The sequence below is a fragment of the Lynx canadensis genome, chromosome A2 (genome assembly GCF_007474595.2).
Source record: "Lynx canadensis isolate LIC74 chromosome A2, mLynCan4.pri.v2, whole genome shotgun sequence".
NCBI classification, from domain to species: Eukaryota; Metazoa; Chordata; class Mammalia; order Carnivora; family Felidae; genus Lynx; species Lynx canadensis.
In genome coordinates this window covers 46,255,521-46,281,261 of record NC_044304.2, presented here as the reverse complement: position 1 = coordinate 46,281,261, position 25,741 = coordinate 46,255,521, and the positions used below count along the sequence as shown (strand labels likewise).

The 25,741-nt window shown below is 42.9% G+C and overlaps 1 protein-coding gene across 6 annotated transcripts in view; it reads right to left on the bottom strand.

The window, feature by feature from the left end:
- ITPR1 (inositol 1,4,5-trisphosphate receptor type 1) overlaps positions 1-25,741 on the bottom strand; it is a 329,086-nt gene that overhangs the window by 292,243 nt on the left and 11,102 nt on the right. For all 6 annotated transcript variants that reach the window (XM_030307281.1, XM_030307282.1, XM_030307284.1 and 3 more), the window contains exons 3-4: positions 14,415-14,522; positions 9,179-9,249 (exon numbers count right to left, since the gene is read on the bottom strand). In XM_030307281.1, coding sequence (XP_030163141.1) covers positions 9,179-9,249; positions 14,415-14,506 — 163 coding nt within the window. In that variant the 5' untranslated portion in view covers positions 14,507-14,522. The remainder of the gene's footprint in view (positions 1-9,178; positions 9,250-14,414; positions 14,523-25,741) is intronic.

Genomic DNA, 25,741 nt, shown 5'->3' with positions numbered 1-25,741 from the left:
ACTCCTCCTTGAGCTTTATTCCCACTGAGCAATATGCCTCTTAAATGTGGAACCCAGGACTTGGTAAGAGGCCCCAAATGTTTCCTGAGCAGCACAGATCTATTCACTGGAGTGGTTCAGTGGAGACTTTCTAGCCCTCCAGATGTGGGTTCAAATCCTGAGTCTAGCTTGATTACAGGTCCTTTCTGGGCTTGGGGTGCCCAACTGTAAAATGAGGATAAATACCACCTACCACACCACAGGAGTGTTTCAACAGTCAAGAAGAAAAGTAGGCCATGAGCCTACCAAGAGGCCAGGCACAAAAAAGGAAGATCTTTAACCACATCTTTTTCTTGATCATGAATTTAGTGAAGGCAAGGAATCTCAAAACCATAGGCATCAGAGAGAGAAAAGAGATCAAACACTGGAGGTCAAAGAGAAAGTACGCTCAGAAGGTAAGGCCAGTCCACTACTCCAGGAGAAGACAAGTCAACTATAAAAAAAAAATCTTTTCAGAAGACCAGACTCAGGTAATGTGGAGAGAGGTGATAAAACAGTATAAGGCACCCCTGTAAAAAAAAAAAAAAAAAAAATCACTTGTTGACCTAAAATGTCACTAGCAGAAACACTGGTAGCAATGGGAAAAGTGAAAACCTTTTCAGGAAAAAACATGAATTCTTCCCCAACCAGCTTTGAAAAAAGGACCGACATTACACCAGGCACTGGGCCAGAAGTGCAGGGTAAGATGTGGTCCCTCCAGGTGCTCCAAAATCTAGCTATGGAGACAAAAATAGAAAACAGCTGTGATAAATATTATAGTCCAGGTTGTTAAGCAGGCAGGTAGCTAGTACCTCTAGTATGTAGACATTTGTTCCTGTCAGCTCATCTCAGAAGGACTTATTTTGGGGTAATAGAGGAGGAACCTGAGCAAGAAACCAGCAATTTAGTGAAGGAATATTTGAAGACTGGTCCCCTTCTAAATTTTTTTTTCCTTACATTTTATTTATTTTTGAGAGAGAGAGAGAGAGAGAGAGAGAGAGAGAGAGCGCGCGCGCACACGTGGGGGAGGGAGGGGCAGAGAGAGGGAGACACAGAATCTGAAGCAGGCTCCAGGTTCTGAGCTGTCAGCACAGAGCCCGATGCGGGGCCTGAACCCAGGAACTGTGAGATCATGACCTAAGCCAAAGTCGGACACTTAACTGACTGAGCCACCCAGGTGCCCCAGAGACTGGTTCCCTTCTAAAAACAGTTTACGGTAGGTATTAGGGGGGGTTTCTGATATCAGATTGTCTGGGTTCAAAGCCTGGGTATTCGAACTTCTACCTAGCTAATCCTGGACCAGACATTCAACACATTGTGCTTCAGCTCCCTCACCTGTAGAAGGTTAACTATAGCTGCCTTATGGGGTTATTACGAGGGTCAAACAGATTAATGCGTATAAAGGTAATGATATAAATTAAATAGATTGAGCTAATTAATGTACATATGCACTATACAAGCTATTCACTCTTATTTACAGAAAAGACAATACCATTAAATATAGAAGGTAATGGGGAAAAAAAATGCTTCTTAAATCTATGGCCCAAACACAGCAGCCTAAAAGATAGTGTGTGTGGAAACCCAGACTGTGTCCCAATACCAATTTTGATACAGAATTTTTCTTTGACCCCAGGAGTTTTCCTAAATCTAATTTCCATATCTGTCAAAAAGAAAGAAAGAAAGAAAGAAAGAAAGAAAGAAAGAAAGAAAGAAAGAAAGAAAGAAAGAAAGAAAGAAAAATGAGTTATCTTAAGCTCAAGTGATTCACCACATATCTTCATCAATGCTCTGAAGACAGGATAATAAAAGCCTTTCCCTTAAGAAAAAGTCTTTCATCAACCACTATGTTGTACTTTCAGGAAAACCATGTAACAGCGTGACAATATGACCCCATTACACTTGCTTGCTGTCCCAATCAATTTTGCCCTCAATGGAGGAAGCCACAACAGCAATATTGAGATTGAATTACATGACAAGGTCAACATTCCCATTGCAATGCAAGTGTTTTCTGCATTGGAGCTGAAAGCTGTTCTCCATTAGTAAATCAATTATTACGTGTAAACGAATATAAAAACAGGGGTCCGAGGTCTAATTTCCATGCGTCACTCAGATAGTCACATAGGAAGCAATCCAGGGCATCAGAGTAAGCACAAGCTCTCTTGTGCCCATGTGCAGGATGCCCCAGAGCCTTCAGACAAGCAGCTCAAAGCTTTGAGCAAGTAGGCAGAAATCCAGTGAGGGACACATGCAGCAGTGTGTGGGACTCCAGCATAATCAAGCAGCAGGCATCATCCCAGTGAATGTGTGACACACTGTGAGCATTCTATGTTGCCTGGGGAATGGATTTAAATTACAGTGTTGTTCCCTTTGAATGGAGTCTGTTGGTGCAAGATTGAGATAAGCTGGTAAATCTGAAATGAAGATTATAAAAAACCTACTAATCTTTTTATTAAATTTGAATTGATTTTGTGAACACAAAAGCGACTTTCCTACAAAGCAGCTCCACACAGGCGCATGCACACCCAAAACCTTCAATATGCCTCAAAGCATATATACTTGACAAGCACCTCAAGTAGAAGGGTTTTTCTGCCTTATTTTACAAGACAGGCAGAAACTAAGTCCTTTACCCCCACTGTGAGAGGCCCATCATGGATTAGAATCAAAAGAACAAACAAATTTTAAGTTAGGCCTTCCCCTTTGCATGTGGGTATTTAAAACTAAGATATGGGTTCATTCCTTCAATGCTTTGCCAAAAGAAAAAAAAAATGTTGCCTAGCAACAATTAAGGCAACGTGCAGCAAAGGAGGGTGGTTTGAAAGAAAGCTAAGCCAGTGAGTTTGTTATGGTCACCCTAGTCCAGAGACCTTTGTGACCCAAGACCGGGCTGTGTCCCCATCTGGCCTCAGAGTAAGGCCTGGCTGTTTCCATCCTTTTGTCGTATCTGATCAAAGGATATCTGCAATCCCAAAGAAATAAAAACCTACTTCTGGACAGCACCAGACTTCTGAACATCAATGCTCTCTTGTGAAATGTTAACTGGCTTGTTTCTGGCACCAATCACAAAGTTCTGAGCTGAAAGAGATCTTGGAAGTCACTTTGCCTACATTCCACTTAACAGATAGAAAAACTGAGGCCTGCAGAGAGGGAATGACTGCCTCAAATTACCATAGCAGTTGGCAGCAGATACTGGTCTGGAAACTGGCTCTCAGATAAGATGATGCTCTTTACTTCAGTCTTAGTTTTCCCACAAGGGCTAAGAACCACTGCCTACCTCCACCTAAACACAGGTAAACAATGATCAGGTAAGCGGGTCACTGCTACTTAAATACTTATCACCCGACCATGAAAAATGCCATTCTTATTTCAAGCCCCTTTCAAAACCACTGGGGGGTGACGTGTGATATGAAACCACTTTCTCTCCATCAAGACATCCTAAGTCCACAACTCCCCTAACAGGTGGGCTGGCACAGTGCAAGCACACTGGGACTGTGGAAAACAACAGTAAATGTGACAAGGCCACAAGCCTGACCTTCAAATTCATGGCCAAGCTTTAGGTCCAAGACTGGCTTGTCATAGCCAAGCAACATAGACTTCTTCCCAGTATGATCTGGAGACTGTGATTCCAGGCTTTCACTGCTAAGCAGGACACTTGCTGAGCAATCTAGAGCTGTCAGTCAACTTGGAGATGCCCAGGAATCAGGTTATACCTGCTCAGACCAGACCTTCGCTCTCAATACAGACAGGACTCACATCAAGCTGTAGGTAACATGTTGCATATCCCACATATGCATATATACAATATACCCAAAGATAACTTGTCCTGGATGTAGTTAAAAACACATTAAGTCAAGGGGCGCCTGGGTGATTCAGTTGGTTAAGTGTCCAACTTCGGCTCAGGTCATGATCTCACAGTTTGTCAGTTCAAGCCCCTCATTGGGCTCTGTGCTGACAGCTCAGAGGCTGGAGCCTGCTTCAGATTCTGTGTCTCCCTCTCTCTCTGCCCCTCCCCTGCTTGCACTTTGTCTGTCTCTCTCTCTCTCTCTCGAAAATAAACGTTAAAAAAAAAAAAAAAAAAGATTGGCCTCTTGAACTGAATGGAGAAGATCAAGTTTTGAGGGTAAGAACTTTACCATTGCCCCATTCTGAAAAAGCAGATTACACAATAAATAGCGTGTTCAATACTAACGCCTATCTTATTTCCGGAAAACCCCAGACCTTGTTGCTCCTCCAACACCCCTGGAGGTTACATTTAAAACAGTAAAGATTGTAGGATCAAAATAAGAATGGTAGTTAATTTCCTTTTTTTCTTTAGAGAAGATGCTGTTATATTTAGTAGGGGGAAGGGGTGGATGGGGGTGGAAGAGGAAAACATCATCTCAAGAAAGGAATTCTCTAACCACAAAGTTTCTATTGCCGGTTTCAATCTAATGTTTGTCTTCCTTCTTTCAAGATCACAGGCAAAGCCAACACAAACCAGCAAGAAAAGAGATTCTGTCTTACTTGCCATGGACACTTCCACTTTAAAATGGTACTATATTAACTAAAGGGCTAAAGTAACTGAATTATTCTACTTTTCAGCTCTTCTCATCACCTAGAGGACAAGGCATATTGTCCAAAATTCTTTTGGATAATCAAAGAAGCTTGTAAAATTTTCATGAAACAGATGTGCACCCAATCCTTTCTTCCTACTGATGAAGTTCTGGGCAGGAGATATATTCAAGGGAATCACCACAAAAGCAATTTACTTGGTAATGTACTTTTACCTATCAGGAAGAAGCAAGTGTATCAAGATTTTAATTCTTTTGCATCTACTATGAAAAATAACAGCTATCAGTCACTGAGCAGGTCTTAGGTATCAACCAAGTACTCTGATTGGTTCTTTACCCTTATTATCATCGATCCTATTACCTTTAAAGGGAAGGAATTCTCTTCCCCCATATTATAGGTGAGGAAACAAGCTTAGAAAAATTAAGTAATCTATCAAGGTCACTTAGCTTGCATACAGGAACCCTGGGACTCAAACCTAAGCCATTGGGTCCCTGTGCAAACCCCTACTCACAAAAGCATTTAAACACAAAAAGACAAACAATAATTATTTTCATATCGTTAAAGGATTCATATATAGGATGCCCTTCTGCCAACATTTATGAGCACTAACCTCTGTAAGAAGTACCAGGAATGAAAAGATAGGAGTAAATAAAGCTTACTCTGTCCTTAACTCAAGGGCAGGCTCCGTCACTGCTAAATTTGAAACACACACTTAATCTTCACGGTAACCGTATGAGGTACCGACTCATATAATCTCCCATTTTACAGATGAGAAAACCAAGCTTCACAGAAAACCAAGCTTAAACATTTTGTCCAGGGTCACACAGCTAAGAATTAGAACGTGGATGTGAACCCAGAAAGCCTGATCCTAGGGCCTATAATATTAATCACTAGAGTAGCAGACTTTAAGAGGAGCCCACAAAATTAAAAACCCCAAGTCAGAAGCCACAGGGAGCATTACATAAATAGGCCTTTGGTTTCCATTTACTTAAGAACAGGTTATGATGGTTCTCAATATAGGAAATAACTTGGCAAGGAAACAATGGAAGCAACAACAAATCCGAATGACTAAATGTAGCTCTGCTGATTGCTCAGATAAAGACTCCATCATCCCATCCGGCTGCTTGCCAGCATCTCACTTTTCCATATGTGTTTGTTAAACTCCACGGTGTAATGGCACGGCAAGGAAATGGACTAGAAATGCCTCCAAATTGCCCAAATGCCCTATGCACAATTTCTAAACATCAAAATGGCTTCAACTTCAAAAAGCACTTGTATTTGGAAAGGCAATAATCCCTTCCAAAAGAGAAATCTGTTTCTTCATTTTAGGGGAAAAAAAAAAATCTTTTTTCAAAGAATGCTGCACCAGAATTGAAGGGCTGCTTTGGAAAGTGTTTAAATCCTCGCCCAGACTCCAAGGTGGAGGAGATCTTCCTGGCACTCTGCCTGGGCCCCTCACCTGCGTGCAGGGGCCCTCCAGTGCAGCAAGAGGAATTCAGGCAGTCCTGACCCACATTTGAAAAGCCTGCAGCAAAGCTTGTTTTGAACCGGATTTTCCCACAAGTGCAAAGCACCTCACAACCTAGAAACCTTTATTTTTAATTTATGAGGAAAAGTAGTCAACTTATCAAGTTGCTGTCATGTGACTACCTGTAGAACCAGGCCAGGCCATAAACAAAGTTCGGTTCTTTCCAAGTGGCCTCTATCAGATTGTCATTTTTATCTCCAAACAGCCCCTTCAAACTGGCCACCAGATACATATCTAAGCACAAGCACTTTTACTCTAGTGCCAGGAAAACAAATATGTCTTCTGACTTCCTGTGGGTATGGTCCTATTTAACATTCTAAACCTATATTCAAATAGCCACTGGTTAAATTTGTGCAAGGCATTAACATCTTTCTCAAGGTTCCTTTCCCAGCTATCACGGCCTGTGTGCAGAGTGGGATAGAGCTCACACTAGCAATGAGCTCCCTGCATTTGGCTCCAACTGCAAAGCCACACTTCAACCAGCTCACCCTTAAGTAATAAAGCCAGTGGTTTATAGCCTAGGCTACATTAGCAGTGGTTCTTGACCTTGGCTACACAGGAGAATCACCCGGGAAGCTTTTAAAAAAAATAAATAAATAATAATAATAATGCCAAATTAAATGAGAATCCCTGAGTGTGGGACTCAGACATTATTACTTTTCAAAGTCCCACAACTGACTGTGCAGCCAAAGTTGAGAACTACAGCTCCTACTCCATCCATCCCCAGGTATGTGACCCCAAACAAGATATTTAACGTCAACCATAGAGGGCTTCAGTCCTCTCACAGGGCGGTCAGACCAATCCAGGAGCTAAACATTTAGCAAAGCCCTTAGCACAGCACCTGGCACTGAGTCCACTGAGCTTGACCCTGTTAAAAGATAAACTGAGGCATATTTTATTATTCAGTGTAGAGAATTATTCCTATAAGTAACTGGCTTATGACTATTAGATCAAATCTTTCATTTCTGCTACATTCAGGATTCTGTTCTGAAAAAGTCATGGATGAAGGGTTGAAAATAAAAGGCCACTGAGGCCAGAGCTGCCTCAGGATCCTGTCACAGGGGCATATGCCAACAATTTTTTTTCAATAGTCTTCCCTCCTGCCCCCCAACCTCCCAGGTGAAAACATTCTCCTGATAGTCTCATGCCAACTGGAGGCAGCTCAACACTAAACATCTCTAAATCCTTCTCTCCATCTGAACATCTGCCTTCTATTTTATTCTAAGTCCTTTAGCTTTTATCCAAACAGTTGCTATATCACTACAGTTTCTACATCTACCAATAATAAGAACTCATAACTCAAATGATGTAACCTGAAAATGGCAAGGTCTGAGCCCTTTGGGATCAAGGCCAAGAGTCAAATAGTGACCCAATGGGTTCTCAACCCAAGGTCAGTATTTTTTTTAATGTTTATTTATTTTTGAGAGAGACAGACAGACAGACCAACAGAGCACAAGCAGGGGAGGAGCAGAGAGAGAGAGGGACACACAGAATCCAAGCAGGCTCCAAGCTGAGCTGTCAGCAGAGTCTGATGTGGGGCTAGAACTCAAAAGCCTTCGGATCATGACCTGTACTGAAGTTAGACACTCAAGCGACTGACCCATCCAGGAGCCCCAACCCCAGTTCATCATTAAAAAAAAAAAAAAAAAACACTTGTGGGGGCACCTGGGTGGTTCATTCAGTTAAGCACCTCACTCTTGATCTCAGCTCATCATCTCACAGTTCATGAGTTAGAGCCCTGCATCAGACTCTGCACTGACAGCGTGGAGCCTACTTGGTAGTCAGTCTCTCTGTCTCTGTCTCTTCCCCTCCCCCGCTCGTGCTCGCTCTCGCTTGCTCTCTCTCTCTCTCTCTCTCTCTCTTTCTCTCACACACACACACACACACACACACACACACACACACACGCTGTCATGCGTGCACACGCGCGCTCTCTCTCTCTCAAAATAAATGTAAAGAAATCACTTGGAAAGCTTAAAAAAATGCCCGTGCCCAGGCCACAACCTTCCAAGATTCATTTGATTGGTCTGGAGCAGGGCCCTAAGTATCCGTTTAATTGTATATCTCTCCCAGATATTTCTATGCAGCTAGAGTTGAGAACTACAAACCACAAAAACAAGAAAGAAAAACAAAATGTTTATCATCTTAACACACCAATTATATTTTAAACACCTTCTGGAATAAAAGTAAACTACCTTGGGAGGAAAATAACAAATGTAAGAGGCTTAAAAAGCCAGGGGGTACCTGGGAGGCTCAATTAGTTAAGTGTCTAATTTAGGCTCAGGTCATGATCTCGTGGTTTATGACTTCAAGTCCCACATTGGGTTCTATGCTGACAGCTCAGAGCCTGGAGCCTACTTCGGATTCTTTGCCTCAGTCTCTCTCTGCCCTTCCCCTGCTCGCACTCTCTCTCTCAAAAATAAACATTCAAAAACAAAAAGAAAAGAAAAGAAGAGGAGAGGAGAGGAGAGGAGAGGAGAGGAGAGGAGAGGAGAGGAGAGGAGAGGAGAGGAGAGAAGAGAAGAGAAAAGCAAGCCAGGAGTGGTGGGGAGCTACTGGTAGTAAGGCTGTCATGTGGAGGTCTTTTACTTCAAAAAATAAGTGCAATAATCAAGAACTCCTCACTCCAGGTTGAAGCATCTAGAAATACCAGAGCCCCTAAGGCAGAGCGAGATCTGCTTCAATGACACATGTTCCTTGTGACCAGATCGATAAATCCTGTTCAGGGACATACTTGCACAAATGTAAACATTTAAGCTGAATTTACACTGACCAACATGTATTCAATATACACATGAAGGCTCTAATAAAAGTCATTCCAATCTTGACGTTCAACTTATTTATGCATTTTCAAAAGGTCACAAAGCTTGGACTTGAAATCATACTTTTAAAAAAAATGTAAGCAAATTAACCTACAACTGCTTATTAAACTCACATCTGCATAAGCAATCGTGCACGCATGCGTGCGCGCTCGCGCACGCGCACACACACACACACACACACACACACACACACACACAGCAACACACTTGCTGAATTTTCAATTAAAGCAGGGTACCCATTCCAGGAAGGTCATCAACTTACCTCTGAATTTCTTGGGTGGATTATTAAGGTCCCCAGCTTCTGGCTGTACAACACAACGATCGTCAACCAGGCTGTGAAGACAAAGATAAACATTCTATGAGGCCAAGTCTAAGAAAATAAAACCTAAGCACTATGCAAAAATTGTACATCCAGGGCTGCTCCTGTGCAAAACTTATATGGCCATGTTCTCCTGCCAGGGAGCTGTTTACACGAGAGGTTTCCCATGCAGGGAGCTAAACCTAATCCACAATCCCAGGTTGTGCTTCTGCAATGCATACATGAACCTCCTATTTTTCTATGGCTCTTTTCCCTTAACCACGTCCATGATGGATTTGAGCACAACATGCAGTAATGCTGAAGTCGGGACGGATAGCAAGGGGTGAGTGCATTCAACTCATGGTGGATGAGGGGCCCATTTGGTGCCAGGCACAGTGCTGGGCTCTGGGGTGTGAGGACAAATATGAACCAGGCCCTGCCCTTAGGGATCTCAAGGCTAGCACAGGAGCCACAAAGGCAAACTAATGAAGAGAATCCAATCCAAGGGCTCTAAGAGAAAGGACAACAAAATTCAGGAACTAACTGTGCCTGAGGCCATCTGAGAAGCTGCTAGCAGACAGTCATATGGAACTACTGGAAATTGAAATAGAGGTGGGGAACAGTACAAAAAGTTATAAATAACCAGCCTGCAATTATATACAGACCCTGTATTTAGAAATCCAGACTGACCAATCGAACTTACACGATTCTTTTAGAAGAACCTATTTAAAATACTGTGTGTTTTGAACAGATGAGCAAATTGAGAGTGAGAAGTTTAAATGATTTATCCAAGTTCCTAACACTAGTATTGGTCATTTCCAAGTGACTGCAGAACTTGCACCCAGCTAATATACTATGGATTTCCAGGGTTTCTTCCATTTGTCTGTGCTGCTTTTTCCCAAAAGCAAGGTACCATTAGCCAGCCTTTCTCTTACCACTGCTTCCTCCAAAATTCCACTTCCCCTCCTGGACCGTTTTTCAAGACTGACTCAGAGCCCTCATCTTCTCCATGAAGGTCTCCCTGCCAAGCCTGTCCTGGACCAGGCATTCCCTGCCTCTCCTCCTGTCTTCCCTACCTCACTGGACTGAAGCACAAATGGTGCAGGAGGCTATGAGCTCCCCGGGGGCAGAGAAATGTGTGCGATCCAAAAGATGCCCAAGCCTAGTACATCTTCCTGCCCAGGCAAGGTGCTCGGTGCATCAAAGTGGGTGAATCAAAGTGACTAGAGTAGCCCACCAGCAGCTTGTCTCAGCTCTAAGACGCAAGACCTTTCTCCATCAAGAAGAGCAACAGTGTGGTCAATGGCTTGAGCTTTTATGCAAAAATCGAGCAGAATGTGCACATTTCCAACTCCCACCTGGAGCCCCTATGAATGTAAATACAGTAATGCCACCAGAACTGATATAATGTGTGAACTGGGGGAGTGGCTTGGAATTTAATGTACAGCTGGGTTAAATACTCATCAAGTTCTCAAACAAGGACAAGGGGTAGGAGAAAGGGCCCCAGGCTAAGCCAGAAGACAAATGAATTGAAGATGGCACTTTGCCATCTACTAGCAGCTTGACTGTGACTACATTACTTGATTCCTCCTGGTCTCAGTTCCTTTATATGTAAAACTCAAAGAGCTGGGCTCAAGGATTCTCAAATAGGGATATGTTCATCAGACTTTCCATTTGTTTATAAAATATATTGATACCAGGTCCCTATCATACCCAGGCCTACTAAAGCTGTGTTCCGGGATGGGACCCAAGAACTTCTATTTTTAACAAGTTCCTCAGGTGATTCTGCAGCACACCTCTACACAGCATGTGCACACACTCCGACTCTCCAAGGTCCGATTCAAGTTCTAAAGCTCAGTGAGTCAAGAGAGCCAGGTGGGAGATAACTGCCATCTGTATAAATGGAATGTGACTGGGGAGTTAGAATGCCAAGTTCTACAAGAGCTGGTGGTCATTCACTGTCATTCACAACTAGTACCCCATAAATGTTAACAAATATTAAAAGGAAGAAGAAGGCCAAACTTTATTTTCCAAGTCCATTTTGAACCAAGGAAAAACTCATCTGAGGTAAGTAGTAGAGCCCAAAATTCAAAATGGGCCATCTTCACATTAGAGAAAAAGGAAGGAGGGACACCTGGGTGGCTCAGTCAGTTAAGTGTCTGACCTCCACTCACGTCACGATCTCACAGTTCATGGGTTCCAGCCCCGCATCGGGCTCTGTGATGACAGCTCAGAGCCTAGAGCCTACTTCAGATTCTGTGTCTTCCTCTCTCTGCCCCTTCCCCACCTGTGCTCTGTCTCTGTCTCAAAAATGAATACTAAAAAAAATTTTTAGAAAAAGTGAGAAGGAACCTTATAATTAATTTGTTTATAATACTTGAGAGAAACTCTTATAAAGCAAAGAATTCATACCTCATAAAAATTCTAAGAAGGGACGCTCTCGAAGAAGAGGACAAAGGGAAAGGCAGCACTAAGATTTCAGGGGCTGCCACAAGTGGGCTCAGCTATCAACTGAAAGTAAGCCTGGGTGACTGGAAGGGCAATGGCACCATTAAAAGAAATCAGGGCCATAGAGAGGAGATGAGGCATAAGGTGGGGTTGGGGTTTAATAAGGCATCCACAGGAGTACGAGCTGTGGGCAGACAGCGAGGAGGGTGAAGAGCCGATTCTGCCTGACAACACGGATTGTCAGGAAAGGTAGGGAATGCAAAGTCTACCCCTCTCAAGGCAACTGCTAAGAGCACTGGTCCTGGAGTCAAGGTTGTTCACAGCTGTGAAACCTTGGGCAGATGACTTCACCTCTCAGAAGCTCAGAGGTTTTTGCCTCCATAAAGAGGAATAATAATAATGCTCACTCTAAAGAGGTGTTTGGGGATTAAAGGCAAGATGTATATACAGTACGGAGCACAGTGCTATAAACATCCATAGAACTCCTGTAAGGGGTTACTCCTATTTATTACCATCGCTGGGAAATAAGCAGAGGATCCAAGATTCAAACATGAGGAACAGAAAAAAGAAGGACTCAGCCAAGAAGAGAAAACGGGCAATTGGAGACGCACAAACAGGAAGGCCTCTTAGCCAAAAGCCACGGAAGAGAAGTTGTGAAGGGTGGGTCTCTGGTGTAGAGAGGTTAAGAAAAGTAAGAACTGACAAACACTTAGTGAGTTTGGTGATCAAGATGACTTTTGAAAACAAACATTTTCTACAACAAGGTCCAACTGAGCTAACTAAGATTCTACATCTGAAGTAACTTGTTCCTTGAGGCTAGAGTAACCTGAATGACAGCCTGAGAATATCCATTCTGCACAAATACCAGAGAACAAGCATGCTTTCAATAAAAGCTGTTATTAAAAGAGAGGTTCTGGCTGCTATAAGAATAAGGTTCTTGGAGAAGCTGTTGGCTTTCCTTCCCCCATTTGAGATCAGCTCCTGCCAAATTCAACAATTCCACCCTGGGGCCTAACTACTTTCTACACAAAGACAATCAAGACCATTCCTTTGTCTTCTGGAGTTAACCATCTTGATTCTCCATTCTGCTTCTCTCTGCCTTTGGGGCTATTTCACTTCTCATTTCCTCTTGCAGACAATGGGAGGAGGAAAAGGGAGAAGATCATCCAATAAGGACATTATGGAATGTAGTTACACTCTTACAAGTTGGGTAAAAATTGAATAAATCACAAAAGAACAAAAATCTTATTTACAGAACTTTGTGCAATATGTAATTTTCAAATGCGTACAGCAATTTATTTTTTTTAATTTTTTAGCGTTTATTCACCTATGAGAGACGAGAGTGTGAGCGGGGGAGGGACAGAGAGAGAGGGAGACACAGAATCTGAAGCAGGTTCCAGGCTCTGAGCTGTCAACACACAGCCCCATGCAGGGCTTGAACTCACAAGCTGTGAGATCATGACCTGAGCTGAAGTCAGACGCTTAAACAACCGAGCCACCCAGGTGCCCCTCAAATGCGTACATCAATTTAAAATAGGAAAGGTTAGGGGCGCCTGGGTGGCTCAGTCATTTAAGCGTCTCACTTTGCTCAGGTCATGATCTTGCACTTGGGGAGTTCAGGCCCCACATTGGGAAGTTCAGGCCCCTGTGCTGTAGGCAGAGCCCAGAGCCTGTTTCAGATCCTGTGTCTCCCCCTCTCTCTGCCCCTAGCCTATTCATGCTCTCTCTCTCAAAAATAAACAAATATTTAAAAATTTAAAAAGAGGGGCGCCTGGGTGGCGCAGTCGGTTAAGCGTCCGACTTCAGCCAGGTCACGATCTCGCGGTCCGTGAGTTCGAGCCCCGCGTCGGGCTCTGGGCTGATGGCTCAGAGCCTGGAGCCTGTTTCCGATTCTGTGTCTCCCTCTCTCTCTGCCCCTCCCCCGTTCATGCTCTGTCTCTCTCTGTCCCAAAAATAAATAAACATTGAAAAAAAAATTTTTTTTTTTTAAAAATTTAAAAAGAAAATAAATAAATAAGTAAACTAGGAAAAGGTTCTACTTCAAAGAAAAGAGATAAGCATCCAAGAAGTGCTAGTCTTCGCTTAAATGACAAGTAAGTTAGCATTTGAAAATAACAACTGTGTGGTGCCTGGATGGATGGCTTTGGTTAAGGATCCAACTTTGGCTCAGGTCATGATCTCACAGTTCATGAGTCTGAGCCCTCTTGGGCTCCCCTCTTGGGCTCCCCTCTTGGGCTCTATGCTGACAGCTTCGAGTCTGGAGTCTGCTTTGGATTCTGTCCCTCTCTCTCTCTCTCTCTCTCTCTCTCTCTCTCTGCCCCTCCCTGCTTGTGCGTGCGCACTCTCTCACAAATAAATAAATAAACTTTAAAAAACAAAGAAAATAAGAGTTTTTATGAAAGCTAAAAAGCATTTCTTTCAGGTCTGTATAAAATAGTATTAAAATTTTATCCCATACACTTCGCACTTTTCCCCTTATGATTCCCCCTTGTATGTGAATAGGAAATTATAGTAAATTCTGAATTGTAAGAGTCCTAATTAATCAGATTTTGCTCTTCCAGAACTGACAAGAAAACAGTACTTTTGTGTAAGAGGTAAACTTGGCTAACCTGAGATTTGGTATTATGATTCCAAATGCTCCTAGAAAAGCCAAGTCAAATAGTAACATTCTTATCTTAGAAAAATCAGTTTTTAAGCTGGCATTATGAGGTCTTAAACAAAACCTGCAACACAAGAAATCAGGCACTCTTACCCCAAGGTGCTAATAAATCCATTTGTCGATCCTTCTGCGTACAAAGAACAAATGTCTCCAATATGTAGGAAACTAGACATCTTGTCAGACATGTCTTTCTCGAAAAGCCTAGACAAAGTAAAATATGTAACGTTATTAGAAGGAAAGAAATGCTCAGAGGGGGGGAAAAGAGTCACTGAGAGTTGGCTTAGCTCAACTTTCCTAAGCGCCCTACTTAAAAGTCAAATTTAAACGAGAGTGTGACAGGCAGGCAATTAAATGAGCCAAGCAAGGACATATGCAACAACATTTTTTTCCATATATCATTTATTTCAGGATATTCCAACCACAATAACGCTGATTTCTAACAAAACCACACCCAAATCCAACTCTACAAATTGAGGACCCTCGATAATGAATAGTGAATATAAAGACTGCATGGAAGTCAGCCAACAACTCTGCAGTGATTAAGGAGTTGGAAAGTCTGACTTATGAAACATTAACATATTCAATCTGCCTCAGGCAATGTGAAGTCAGAAGGAAACACCTGGTATAAAACTTGGGTCTGGCTGTGCCTGTGCTGAGGTACCAAAGCAACAAAATTAATAAAAGGAAACCTAGTAACAAATACCACAAACCTCCAGTGGCCTTTTAAAAATTCAACAACTGTACCCACTTCATCCAAATGCTATTTCAATTTCTTTCCTTCTTACCCTTCTTACCCTTCACCCAAACACTTGGGGAGAAAGGATCTTAGCACCTGGTCCAAACCCGGCAGGTAAGAATAAGATGGCTCAGGTCAGGTAAGAACCCTGGTCAGGAATACATAATGGCTAGTTAGGGGCAGTCCTAGAAAAGACTCTTAAGTTCCAGGAAATCTCTCCACAGCCCAGAAATCATTACACACACACACACACACACACACACACACACACACACACACACCAACAAAAATATTGACATGACTCATAGGCACAGCTTTCATGAGGGCCATAAATATTGAGGAGTGGGAGCCAATTATAAAAATTTTGACATTTAAAAAACAAGCTCAGTTATGTGGGAAAACAGTGCGCTGGTGTGGACCCCAGCTAACATCCCATGGCTTCCTCAGGCATCTGATGTAGATGCATGGAGTAAACCGAGTCTTTCCAGAATCTCTCCTCCAAACCCAGAGCCTCTTAAGCATCTTCTCCAATGTCTTTACTCCAGCTCCCCAGCTAGAAATCATTCACCTGCAAAGCCACAAGACTTGTAATGGCGTGGAAAAGTATTCTCTTCTGGAATTGCCTTCTGGGCACCAAGTTTTCTTTTGGTTAAAATCATGGAGCAATGATCATCAGGAAACCTAGGGAAGCATTTCTCCTACTTAGCAGGAGTGCCAGGTGCTAAAAATGAACTGTTAAATAACCTCAGTTCACTGCTTGAGAATCTACAAGGAAAAACTAATCCCTCCAAACAACCCAGATATAGCAAGAGAAGGAACATTTCACTGAACATGAACTTATGCATTGAGAAAGACAGCAAGTGAGAACACATTCTCCAAAAAAACAGCCAACATCTGTAAACCTTGTGGAAAGACACACAAATCATGTGTAGAGGGACAATTTGCCAGCCAAGACCCACTCTCCAGAATAAAGTCTGTTATTTCTTCCTAACTGGTTATTTTATACCTAAAAGGCAAACCAGTGTTTTAAACAACACCCGAAAAAGCTGCACAAGTGGAAAACACTAAGGACTTTAATATTTCCCTTATGTGCTTATATTTAAAAGCCTCATCATAAGGGGTCAGCAAGTCAACATACATCTGGGACTGATTATTGGAAATCAAGTTCTGTTTGAATTTTGAGCCAGACCAAATTTGTGTCTTCACACTCTGGCCTCCCAGAAGGACACAGGGGAAGCCTGGATACAGGAGAGCAGGGATGTGCTCAGTCAAGGAGGCCTTGTCTAGTAGGCCAAAACTCTGTCCTTTTGGGCTTGCCCTTCAAATTGGCCTCCGTGGAGATCAGGCCAGTAAATAGCAGTGTGACCCCTGTTTTCTCAACTTTCCTCACCTCCTGGTTACCTTACTGAAAGATTCCAGGTCCCTAATGGAAAGAAGCAGACATAATTCAGTGTTCTGGAATGATGTACTCAGTATCGCCTGCAGTTGATAATTGAAATAGATGTCTGAACACAGTGTTTCTCTAGCACAGTTCTGCAGTGCTACCATTGCAAATAATAATGACTAACATTTATCAAGCATCATCAGGCTCACGGTGGTGCTTAAGGGCTTTACACGTGTTCTCTTACTGAATCCTCACGACCACCACATGAAGTGGGTACAACTATTATTCTCATTTTATTGTTGGAGAAACCAAGATCCAGAGAGGTGAAGATGCCCCAGGCCAGGGTTTTAAGTCACGTCAGAGTCTTAAGCAGAGCTTCTCATCAACCATGACCCCTGGAACATGGACGAAAACATCAGCCATCCTTATTAAGATTATGAAGACCTGAATTTCTGTGTTCTGTACAATTCTGTTTCCTAGTTCTTCTACCTCGGTGTTCCCTAATTTTTCTACCATAGCCACACAACACTTTGGTAAGTCAGAAAAAAGGAAATTAACCTTCTTCCTAACCATGTTTGTTAAGTAGACAACTAAGTCAACTTTAGCCATATTTTACAGTTTTCCCAGAAAACAATGATCAGTATGTCCACCATAGTTAATGATCCTCAACTGGGAAATCTGCCAGGGGTCCCCAATTTAAAGCAACAACCAAAAACGGGAAGTGGAAGGCGCTACAGAGTCTTCCCCAAGGGCCTCAAGAAGTAGGTCCCCTCAAAAAGGACTGGTCTGGCTGGAAAGCTTTGAAGGGCTCCCCTCATCTATCATTAGTTAAGTGTAAGAAGAGGAGAAGGATAAGGGAGAGAGGGAGGAAAGGTCCTGGGGCCATCATCAGCCCTACCCTAGAAGGAAAAACAAAGGCCAGGAAAGTCAACAGAACAGGCCTCTGGAGCCTGGAGGGAAAAGTCAGCCAGTGAGTGATGGGTGTGGGAGCAATCTTTTGGAAGACTTCCTGTTGTTTATAACAGGGTGGGAGAACCTGTCTCTTTATCTGATCCTGGACCATCTGTGCCAGCCAACTTCTCACAGCAGTACCCAGTGCTCCCAGCCGGGGACCCCCTAATACAAAAACAGCCAGCGCCAACCTTGATCTGCAAGACCCTGATAGGTCAAACACTCTAACGACACCCAGGGCTCTTTGCTAATCAACTTTGAGTCGGTCCACGATATATTCGAAAAGGCTCAGATGGTCAGGTGCAGAGCTCCAATCTTTTTTCTGGGTGCAAGCTATTATTATTATTAGCTCAACACTGCCATCCGGCCCACTTAAACCTGTTTTTGTTTCATCTGTAAAATGAGGATAACACTTAACTGCAAGGGATTATTGTAAGGAACAGATGAAGCAGTGCCTGAAAAGTACCTGATACAGAGACTGGTAGACTTTCACTCAATGCTGGCTATTTATTATTTTTTAGTCAGATGAAGTCAAAATGAAAGATTCTAGGACTTCAAAATTTAAACTCAGCAAAGCAAAGGATCCCCGTATAAAAAATCAGGTGGGTATCCTAACAAATGCACTCCTGGATGATCTGTGACAATATATTTCACTTTAGGGAAAATAATTATCCTCCCTAATTCACCTATTAAAAATAACCTGAACTCTATGGAATTATGCTCAGTTCCCAATCACAAAGCATTGTAGTCTTTCCAAATATACAGAATCATGGCATAAAGGTTGGAGGGAAGCTATAAAGTGTGTAATTCCATCTCTTGCCCACTAAGGGAATCCCCCTACCATGACTCCTAAGGATGACCTTGCTTCTGCTTAAACACCTGGCAATGTTTCACGGTTCAGATGGTTTGGGCAAGGGTTCAAATGGTTCCAGAAATGGTTCCAGGTTCAAAAAGCCCAGTTAGGAAATATTCCTGTGTCCCCTGCACAAAAAAATCTCCTAGAAAATCTGCTACTGGTCTATCCCCCGATGCTCAGAAACCTCTCAAAATGTGAACGCCCTCTGATCTCCTTAGGACTTTGCTTCTGTTTGCAGAGCATCATCATCCTGGGTGATTCCAGACATGGCCTGGTCTCCAGAGCAGTCCTCACCCAAGGGCAGACAGGAGCTGAAGCTCCAGAGTCAGATTGCCAGGCACCTCCAGCTCTGCCACCACGTCATTCTAGGACTTCAGGCCAGCTCTCTCATCTTCCTAAACCTCACTTTCCTCATCCATAAAATGGGGATAATATGAGTAGCTCCCTCAACAGGCTGTCACTAGGTTCAGTAAGATCACGTGCATCAACAAGTCAGCAAAACACCTGCAGGAAATAAGTGCAATGTATGCAGGCAACTACTGCACCCCCCCCCCCCACCCCGCCACCTCCCAGCACTGCTCTGACAGGCTGATGTACCTCTTAAAATAGGATTCTCCCAGGGTGGCTGGACCAGGGCACAGAAAGGGGGCTCACTGCCTCTGTGAGACACTCAGGAGCCTCACACTGCCCACTGGCTCAGCTTCAGTTCTTTGTCCACTGAAACCTGAGCAATGTATAAGGAAAAGGTACATTTGATTCCACTCAAAAGAAAGGCGGGAATAAAAACACACAAATTCAGAGATCTCCTAGGTGAACAGAAACCAGAGGTCGTAGTCCTCCACATCTGTGGTCTCACAATCTTGTTGTTCTCTGCCTTTTCTACACCCGCCCTGGGTCATCCCACCCCACCCCCACTGGCTCCAGGGGCTTCTAGGATTCCTCAATCTGTACCTCAAGGCCAACAACTACTGGGATTCAGCTCCTGGATACTGACAGCACCTCAATATACCAGAAAGAACTCAACTATCTCCCCAATCTGTTTCTCCTCCTCCCCACCCACTTCATCTACCTCCACAACGCCTGGTGGCACCTCCAGTCTTCCCTCGCCTTATCCCTGCCACAAGGCCTTTGCCCATGCTCTTCACTCAGGCCTAGAATACATTCATCTTTATCCCACGCCCTGTCCTAGTTTAAGCCAACATCGGTTTGAGGGATCTGTTTTGCATACTACTTTATTCCTCTCACCAATCCCTAGCACATGGTAGGTGCTGAGTAAATATTTAGCAAGTAATGAAGTAGAAGCATCTAATCTTACTGATTTTAAGTTTTAGTCTCTCTCTTGAATCCTCCAATTCTTTGTAACTCTTTTACTCCCGCCCAAACCTCAGCCAGGATCATTGACAAATGGGCTCCATAAAGACTCTCTCTGAATCCTTCTTTGCCCCTCAATCTATTCTACACATAAGTCAGCAAAATCTTTTTTTTTTTTTTTTCCAGCGTGATCTTATAGAAACATAAATCAGACCATGTCATTCCTGTGCTTAAAACATTCCAAAGAGATTTGGGACTCCTCATGATCTGGTCCTTGCCTACCTTCGCCTCTTCGTCTCGCTGTACTGCCCACCCACCTTTTACCCTCTGGCCATGATGAACATTCTCCCGGATCCCCCAACATGCCACGTGCCTTTGGACACGCTGTAACTGCTGCCTGACATTCTTCTCTACTCGGTACTCTAATTACCCTATCTGGGCACTACCACTGTCCTAAAATTGCTTATTTACTGGTTTGCTTATTTACTTGTCTTCACCTCTAGACTATCAAGCCCATGAGGACAGGAGAGCTGAGTTCTTCCTTCCCTTGTACAGCGCCTGGGACACGACAAGCACATCTGGGTCCAATGTAATCATGTCATCTTATCTGTTACCTAAAAGAATTTAAACTATTTTTAGGTGATTGTTTTCCTAAAACTAAAGAAAATCAAGTTGACACTGTTGGAGCAAGGGTAGAGAATAGAGGTCTGTTAGACCTTTTCAACAGATTTCTAGGACATTTGGGAGCCAGAAACAAAATTTTAACTTCTGAAGAAAAAAAAAATTTTAACTTCTGTCTCTGGCAGAAAGTACCCCCCCCCCCAGTGACCATCCCCTCTGTGTCCAAAAAGTCTAGAAACAGAACACTTGAGTCTGAATTCCATCTTCTTGTGCTTAGACAACTGACATAACTTTCCTGAATTTCAGCTCTCTCAACCAATTAAAAGAAGAGAGGAGCAGTGCCTGGGTGGCTCAGTCAGTTCAGCATCCAACTCTTGAATTCGGCTCAGGTCAAGATCTCACAGTTCCATGGGTTCGAGTTCTAGTTCAGACTCTGCACTGACAGTGTGGAGCCTGCTTGGGATTCTGTCTCCCCGCTTCTCTCTGCCCCTCCCCCATGCATGCATGTGCGCTCTCTCTCAAAAATAAACAGACATTTAAAAAAAAAAAAAAAAGGAGCAGGGACTCTTCCTATCTCAGGGTCACCAAGAGAGGTTAAACAAATAATCCACACAAAGCGCTCAGCCCAATATATGGCCTTTAATAAACACCCATTTTTGTATTTTTGAATGAGACTGAAATGGAAAAGTTCACTTTCCTTCCTCCAAAGCCTTCACTCACTTCTGTCTATAACTTATTCTTCTACTTCATATATGCTTCTTACTTTGTCAGCACTGTTGGAAACACATCCGAATAAACATGTCTCAGAAATGTTTCAATCTCTGTAAGCCTAGGAGGTGGGCAGTACTTGCACAGGTCATCCAAGGTACTGTTGCTTTTCAGCCCCCAAACTCACCATACCCAAGACAGTCAGACCTCAACTCCATTCCCACTTCTAACATCAAATCAGGCCCCTGTGGGAGGCAAGGAGGAGATGAGGTGGAAACATCTTCAAAGGAATAATTCAATATTTAGAACCTCTTTCACTTCGGTGTGAAGACAGGCTAAATCATAGCCTCACTGAAAAAGAAGTATATTCGTTTCATTTTAAGCATTAAGATAGGTTTTGAGTTTCCTTTTTTTTTCCTTTTTGCTAAAAGCTTTGACTATGCCAGAAAACTCACTTATTATAATTTTTCCCATCTATTTCTCCCGCACACACTTAACTAATTGCATTATATTCATTTTTCTAAAAAAAAAAAAAAATCTCAATTTTCGCCTACACACAACTCAGAATTTAGAAGTTAGCAACTCCTGAAATGAGACTAAATTAGAATACTTTCATTAACCAAGAAGTTACCTAAGGTATCACTTAATCCTAGACAGGCAAAGGAGGAAGTCAGAAGCTTTATTTATACCAGGTAATGGACCCCAAAGCCAGGGACCAAAATATTTTGACCTGAAGATTTGTATGGACACATAGAAGCAAGAAGCCTCCTTTATTTAAGTAAGATGAAGCCGCTTGGGCCTTGGAGCTAAACAGTAATTGGAAAGGAGAAAAGCCCCACAGAGTCTGCCCTTAAATTAGGTCCTTCCAAGCATTGGTATCAGGAACTAAGGCCTCCCTGCCACACCAGCCCCCCAGGGCACCAATCATCTCCTGAGGTCCAAGTTCCCTGTGTGTTTTACCACCCAATTACCTTAACTTTCACAATCTTATATACATTACCCGGAGACGTTCAAAATACCCCCCAGAGGCCTGGACTGTAATCATTTGCCTTTCTTAAATGGCTGGCTAGCAGGGATTATCTCATCTATTTTTAACAACCTCCACCTTGGTATCTTTAAGACCAGTTGTGACAATATCTGAGACCAATAAAGCACTAAGCCAATCTAATTTCTATTATAGGACACAACTTCATCTGAGTCCAAAAGCTACAAGGAGAACCAAGTAAGAGTTTAGAGTAACAGCTATAAAGGGAGTTATATTTGAAGCTACTATTCTCAGACATGGAGAAGAACCCACGCTTTATTATTTTTTAATGACCCATCCCACTGCAGAACTTCTAGAATGCTTGCTATAATCTTGCTCATCTGAAAAAGATGAAACTAAAACAAGTACCACTAGCTTCCAAGTTTTCAGGGTCCTTTGCAACAGCACTTTAGCTGGGAAGGGTTTTTTTTTGTTTTGTTTTCTTGTTTGTTTTGCAGACACAGCTTCAATGTATCCCCATGCATGTATTTCTAAACAAAAAGCTCTGATTCAATATCCGGACTTAGGAACAATCAATTGCATCCTGCTACCTAAGCCTTCAGGTTCTCAGTCTCTGAGTTGTTCCATGGCACCACCCACCTTTCAAATTACCTGGCTACTCTATAAGCTAGTGGCTCTCCATGACGCCCAAGGACCCCTGGGAGTTCAACCCAAGACCCTTTCAGAGGCTCTTCAAAGTCCTAACTATTTTCATAATAACACCAACGCACTATTTGCCTTTTTACTCCATCTCTCACACCATGGTTGAGTTTTCCAGAGGCTGCAGGACATGAGATGTCAGAAGAGACTGGAGGTGGAAATATGTAAGATACAGGACTCCAGCTATCTTCTATTAAGCCAGATATTCATCAATTTGCAAAAAAGTAAAACAATGCCACTCTCTTGCAAAAATTTTTTTTGGAAAATATAGCTATTGTTCATTAAAAATATGTTACTGTGTTAACATACGATTGGCTTATTTTTCATGTTGTCTCAGTGTTAATTGTCTGGGTGTTAATTTCTAATGAGGTAAGTACAGATGGTTCTAACTCACATAAACCTAAGTTCTTTGGGGTCCTCAGAAATTTCTAAGCATGTCAAGAGTTCCTGAGAACCAAAATTTTGAAAAATGCTACTATAAATTTTAAGTTCTGGTTTGACACTGCCTATGTGCTCAGGACTCATACTGCATAAACATGAAAAACTGGACAGGACTAAAATGCAAAACATACAACATCCAAGACTTTAGAGAAAACCCCCTGATTTGAAACCACCTTTTTATTCAACAAATTTATCGAATACCTACCATGCACTATCCCTACTCCAGGTATGTGGGACATAGGTAAAAAGAAGACAGTCCAGGTCCTGGTTCTCATGATAGTTTTACAGGCACAACCAATCAGATAGTGTTAAGTACTAGGCAGAGAATTAAAACTGTGTGACATTTTACTTTTGGCTGGTCAGAGAGAGCAAGTTGAGACATTTAAGCTAAGACCTGAAAGTCAAGACAGAGGCAATCATGCAAAAAAATCAGGTGGAAGAGCATTTTAGGCAGAGCAAATAGCTAGTACAAAGGCACTGTGCGCAGAAAAGAAGTTGGCAAGTTCAAGAAAAAGACAGCCAGCCACAACGTCTGGACCATTAACGGGGAAAGAAAGAAAGTGAAGGGTAAGGTCAGAGAAGAAGAAGCCCGGGCCAGTGGCATTTCCCAAGCCAGGGTAAAAAGTCTGCCTTTATTGCTAAGTGTGACAGGAAGTTTATAATCTTGACCAAGTTACTTACTCTTTCTGGAACTCAGTTCCCTCATCTGCAGAATGAGGATCATGAGAGCTTGCCTCATAAAGCTGTTTTGAGGTTCAAATGTGTAAAAGAAAATAATGGGCTTGCTTAGCACAAAGAAAGTAAAAGATGGGAAACATTCCTGTTTACTGGGATTATTCCTGTCTGCCAATTTGCTGTATTTTCAACTCTCATAAACTACTCTTACTAAACTTTTTAGGGCTTACAATCCGTTGAGGATTAACCCTATCAACCAGCAAGTCCACATGATGAGTGGTATAGACAAAGGACACACTGTGTGATGCATTTATCTGAATTTGTCAATGCCAACTCCAGCAGAATGTTCTTCCCACTCTTCCTAGTAAAACTCAAACCCCCAAAGTACAGCCAGGTGAAGAATGAATGACAGCATCCCACCTCCATAGCCCCCTCTGGGTCTACCCTTCAGTCACTAAGCTTTGCCACTTGGCCCCAAAGCACAGGGTACTCCAAAAAGCCAGTCTTCTGCTAAAAAAGGTAGCCAATGGAAATCCATCAGTCTTCTCTGCTCTTTCTTGGCATATTCACATCATCTTCACCTCCTAAAAAACAGAAGGCCTCTGCCAAAGACTTAGTGCTGGTTTTATTGCTGCTTGCTTTAAAAATGATTGCTTAAAAGGAATAAAATCAAAAGGCTTCCTTTCAAGCTAGGCAGCAAAGAGAGGGCTCATGCACAAAGACTTAAAAGCGCCTGGAGATTCAGCAGGCCTCGGGCAGCTGGTCTCCAGGAACACAGATAAGACCTGGGGGCCACAGCTGCCATCAACACAAAAGAGCAGCACTTCACTTTCAGGTCAAGCAGCCCCCCGTGGGCCAAGCCAGGCAAACCACAAGGCCTTTCAGAGGGAAAGCAAGAGCGTGCACAGAAAAAGGAAGAGTTGCCGGCATTTGATCAATCTCGTGGCTGGAGGCCAAGGACACTCCTTCCAGAGGAGCACAGGCCTCCTTAAGATGCCCTCACCCAGGTACATATATGGTAATATGGCTGTAAATACAGGGAAGAGAAAACCTACCACACTCACAGTGGACTTTTCCAAGACAAGGACAGAGGCGCTCTTTTACACCATCTCTTCTGTAACTGGGCACTCTCACAGTTAATTTTGAACTTCCTTTGAGCAAAGACTTGACGATATCATCTTTCTTGTGAAACGAGGAGCAGAAACACGGTATTTCTGAGGTGGACACCGGCCGGCAGCTCCCCCCACCCCACCATACACATGTTTGTGCAGCCCCCTGCTTGCCTTCTGGTCCTATTAGTGGCTAATCAGATTGTCCTCAGAAATGCAGTGTCCCATCAGGAGACCACTTATTCTACTGCAAAAAGCACTTCTCTCGGAGGATAGAAAATTGCATTCTGCTTTCGTTTTCAGACAGTCCCAAAGGAAGTCACCAACTCAGAAGTTTCAACTTTAAGCAGGGCCCTCTATGACAATCTCAGAAAGAGCAGTTGTAAATCAGCAGTTCAGAGCAATTCTCTAATTTAAGTGTTGCTCATTAGACACACAAGAGATAAACACACGCACACAAAGATAAACCTATGTGCCTTTTCACAAACATGCCCACTAAATAGCCTATTCTTGAAAAAGGTACATTATCTACATGGCTATTTTTCAGCAAAGATGTCAATTCTGACACATGCTCTCAAGTTTCCTATTCTCCCAGGCCAATATAAGAAAAGCCAATCAAAAGCTCAAAGTTGGCAATCAGAAAATTTTCTATTTGGTGGGTAGAGATCATCTAGCTGAAATTCCTCATTTTATAGGCGGAAAAAGCAAACAACAATAAACCTGAGTGACTTCTTGTAGGTCACACAGCCATGTACTACCAAAGCTAATAGACCATAGGGGCACCAGGGTGCCTCCGGTGGTTAAGCATCCGACTTAGGCTCAGGTCATCATCTCAAGGGTTTGTGAGTTGGAGCCCCACATCAGGCTCTGTGTTGACAGCTCAGAGCCCAGAGCCTGCTTCAGATTCTGTCTCCCTCTCTCTGCCCGTCCCATGCTCACACGCT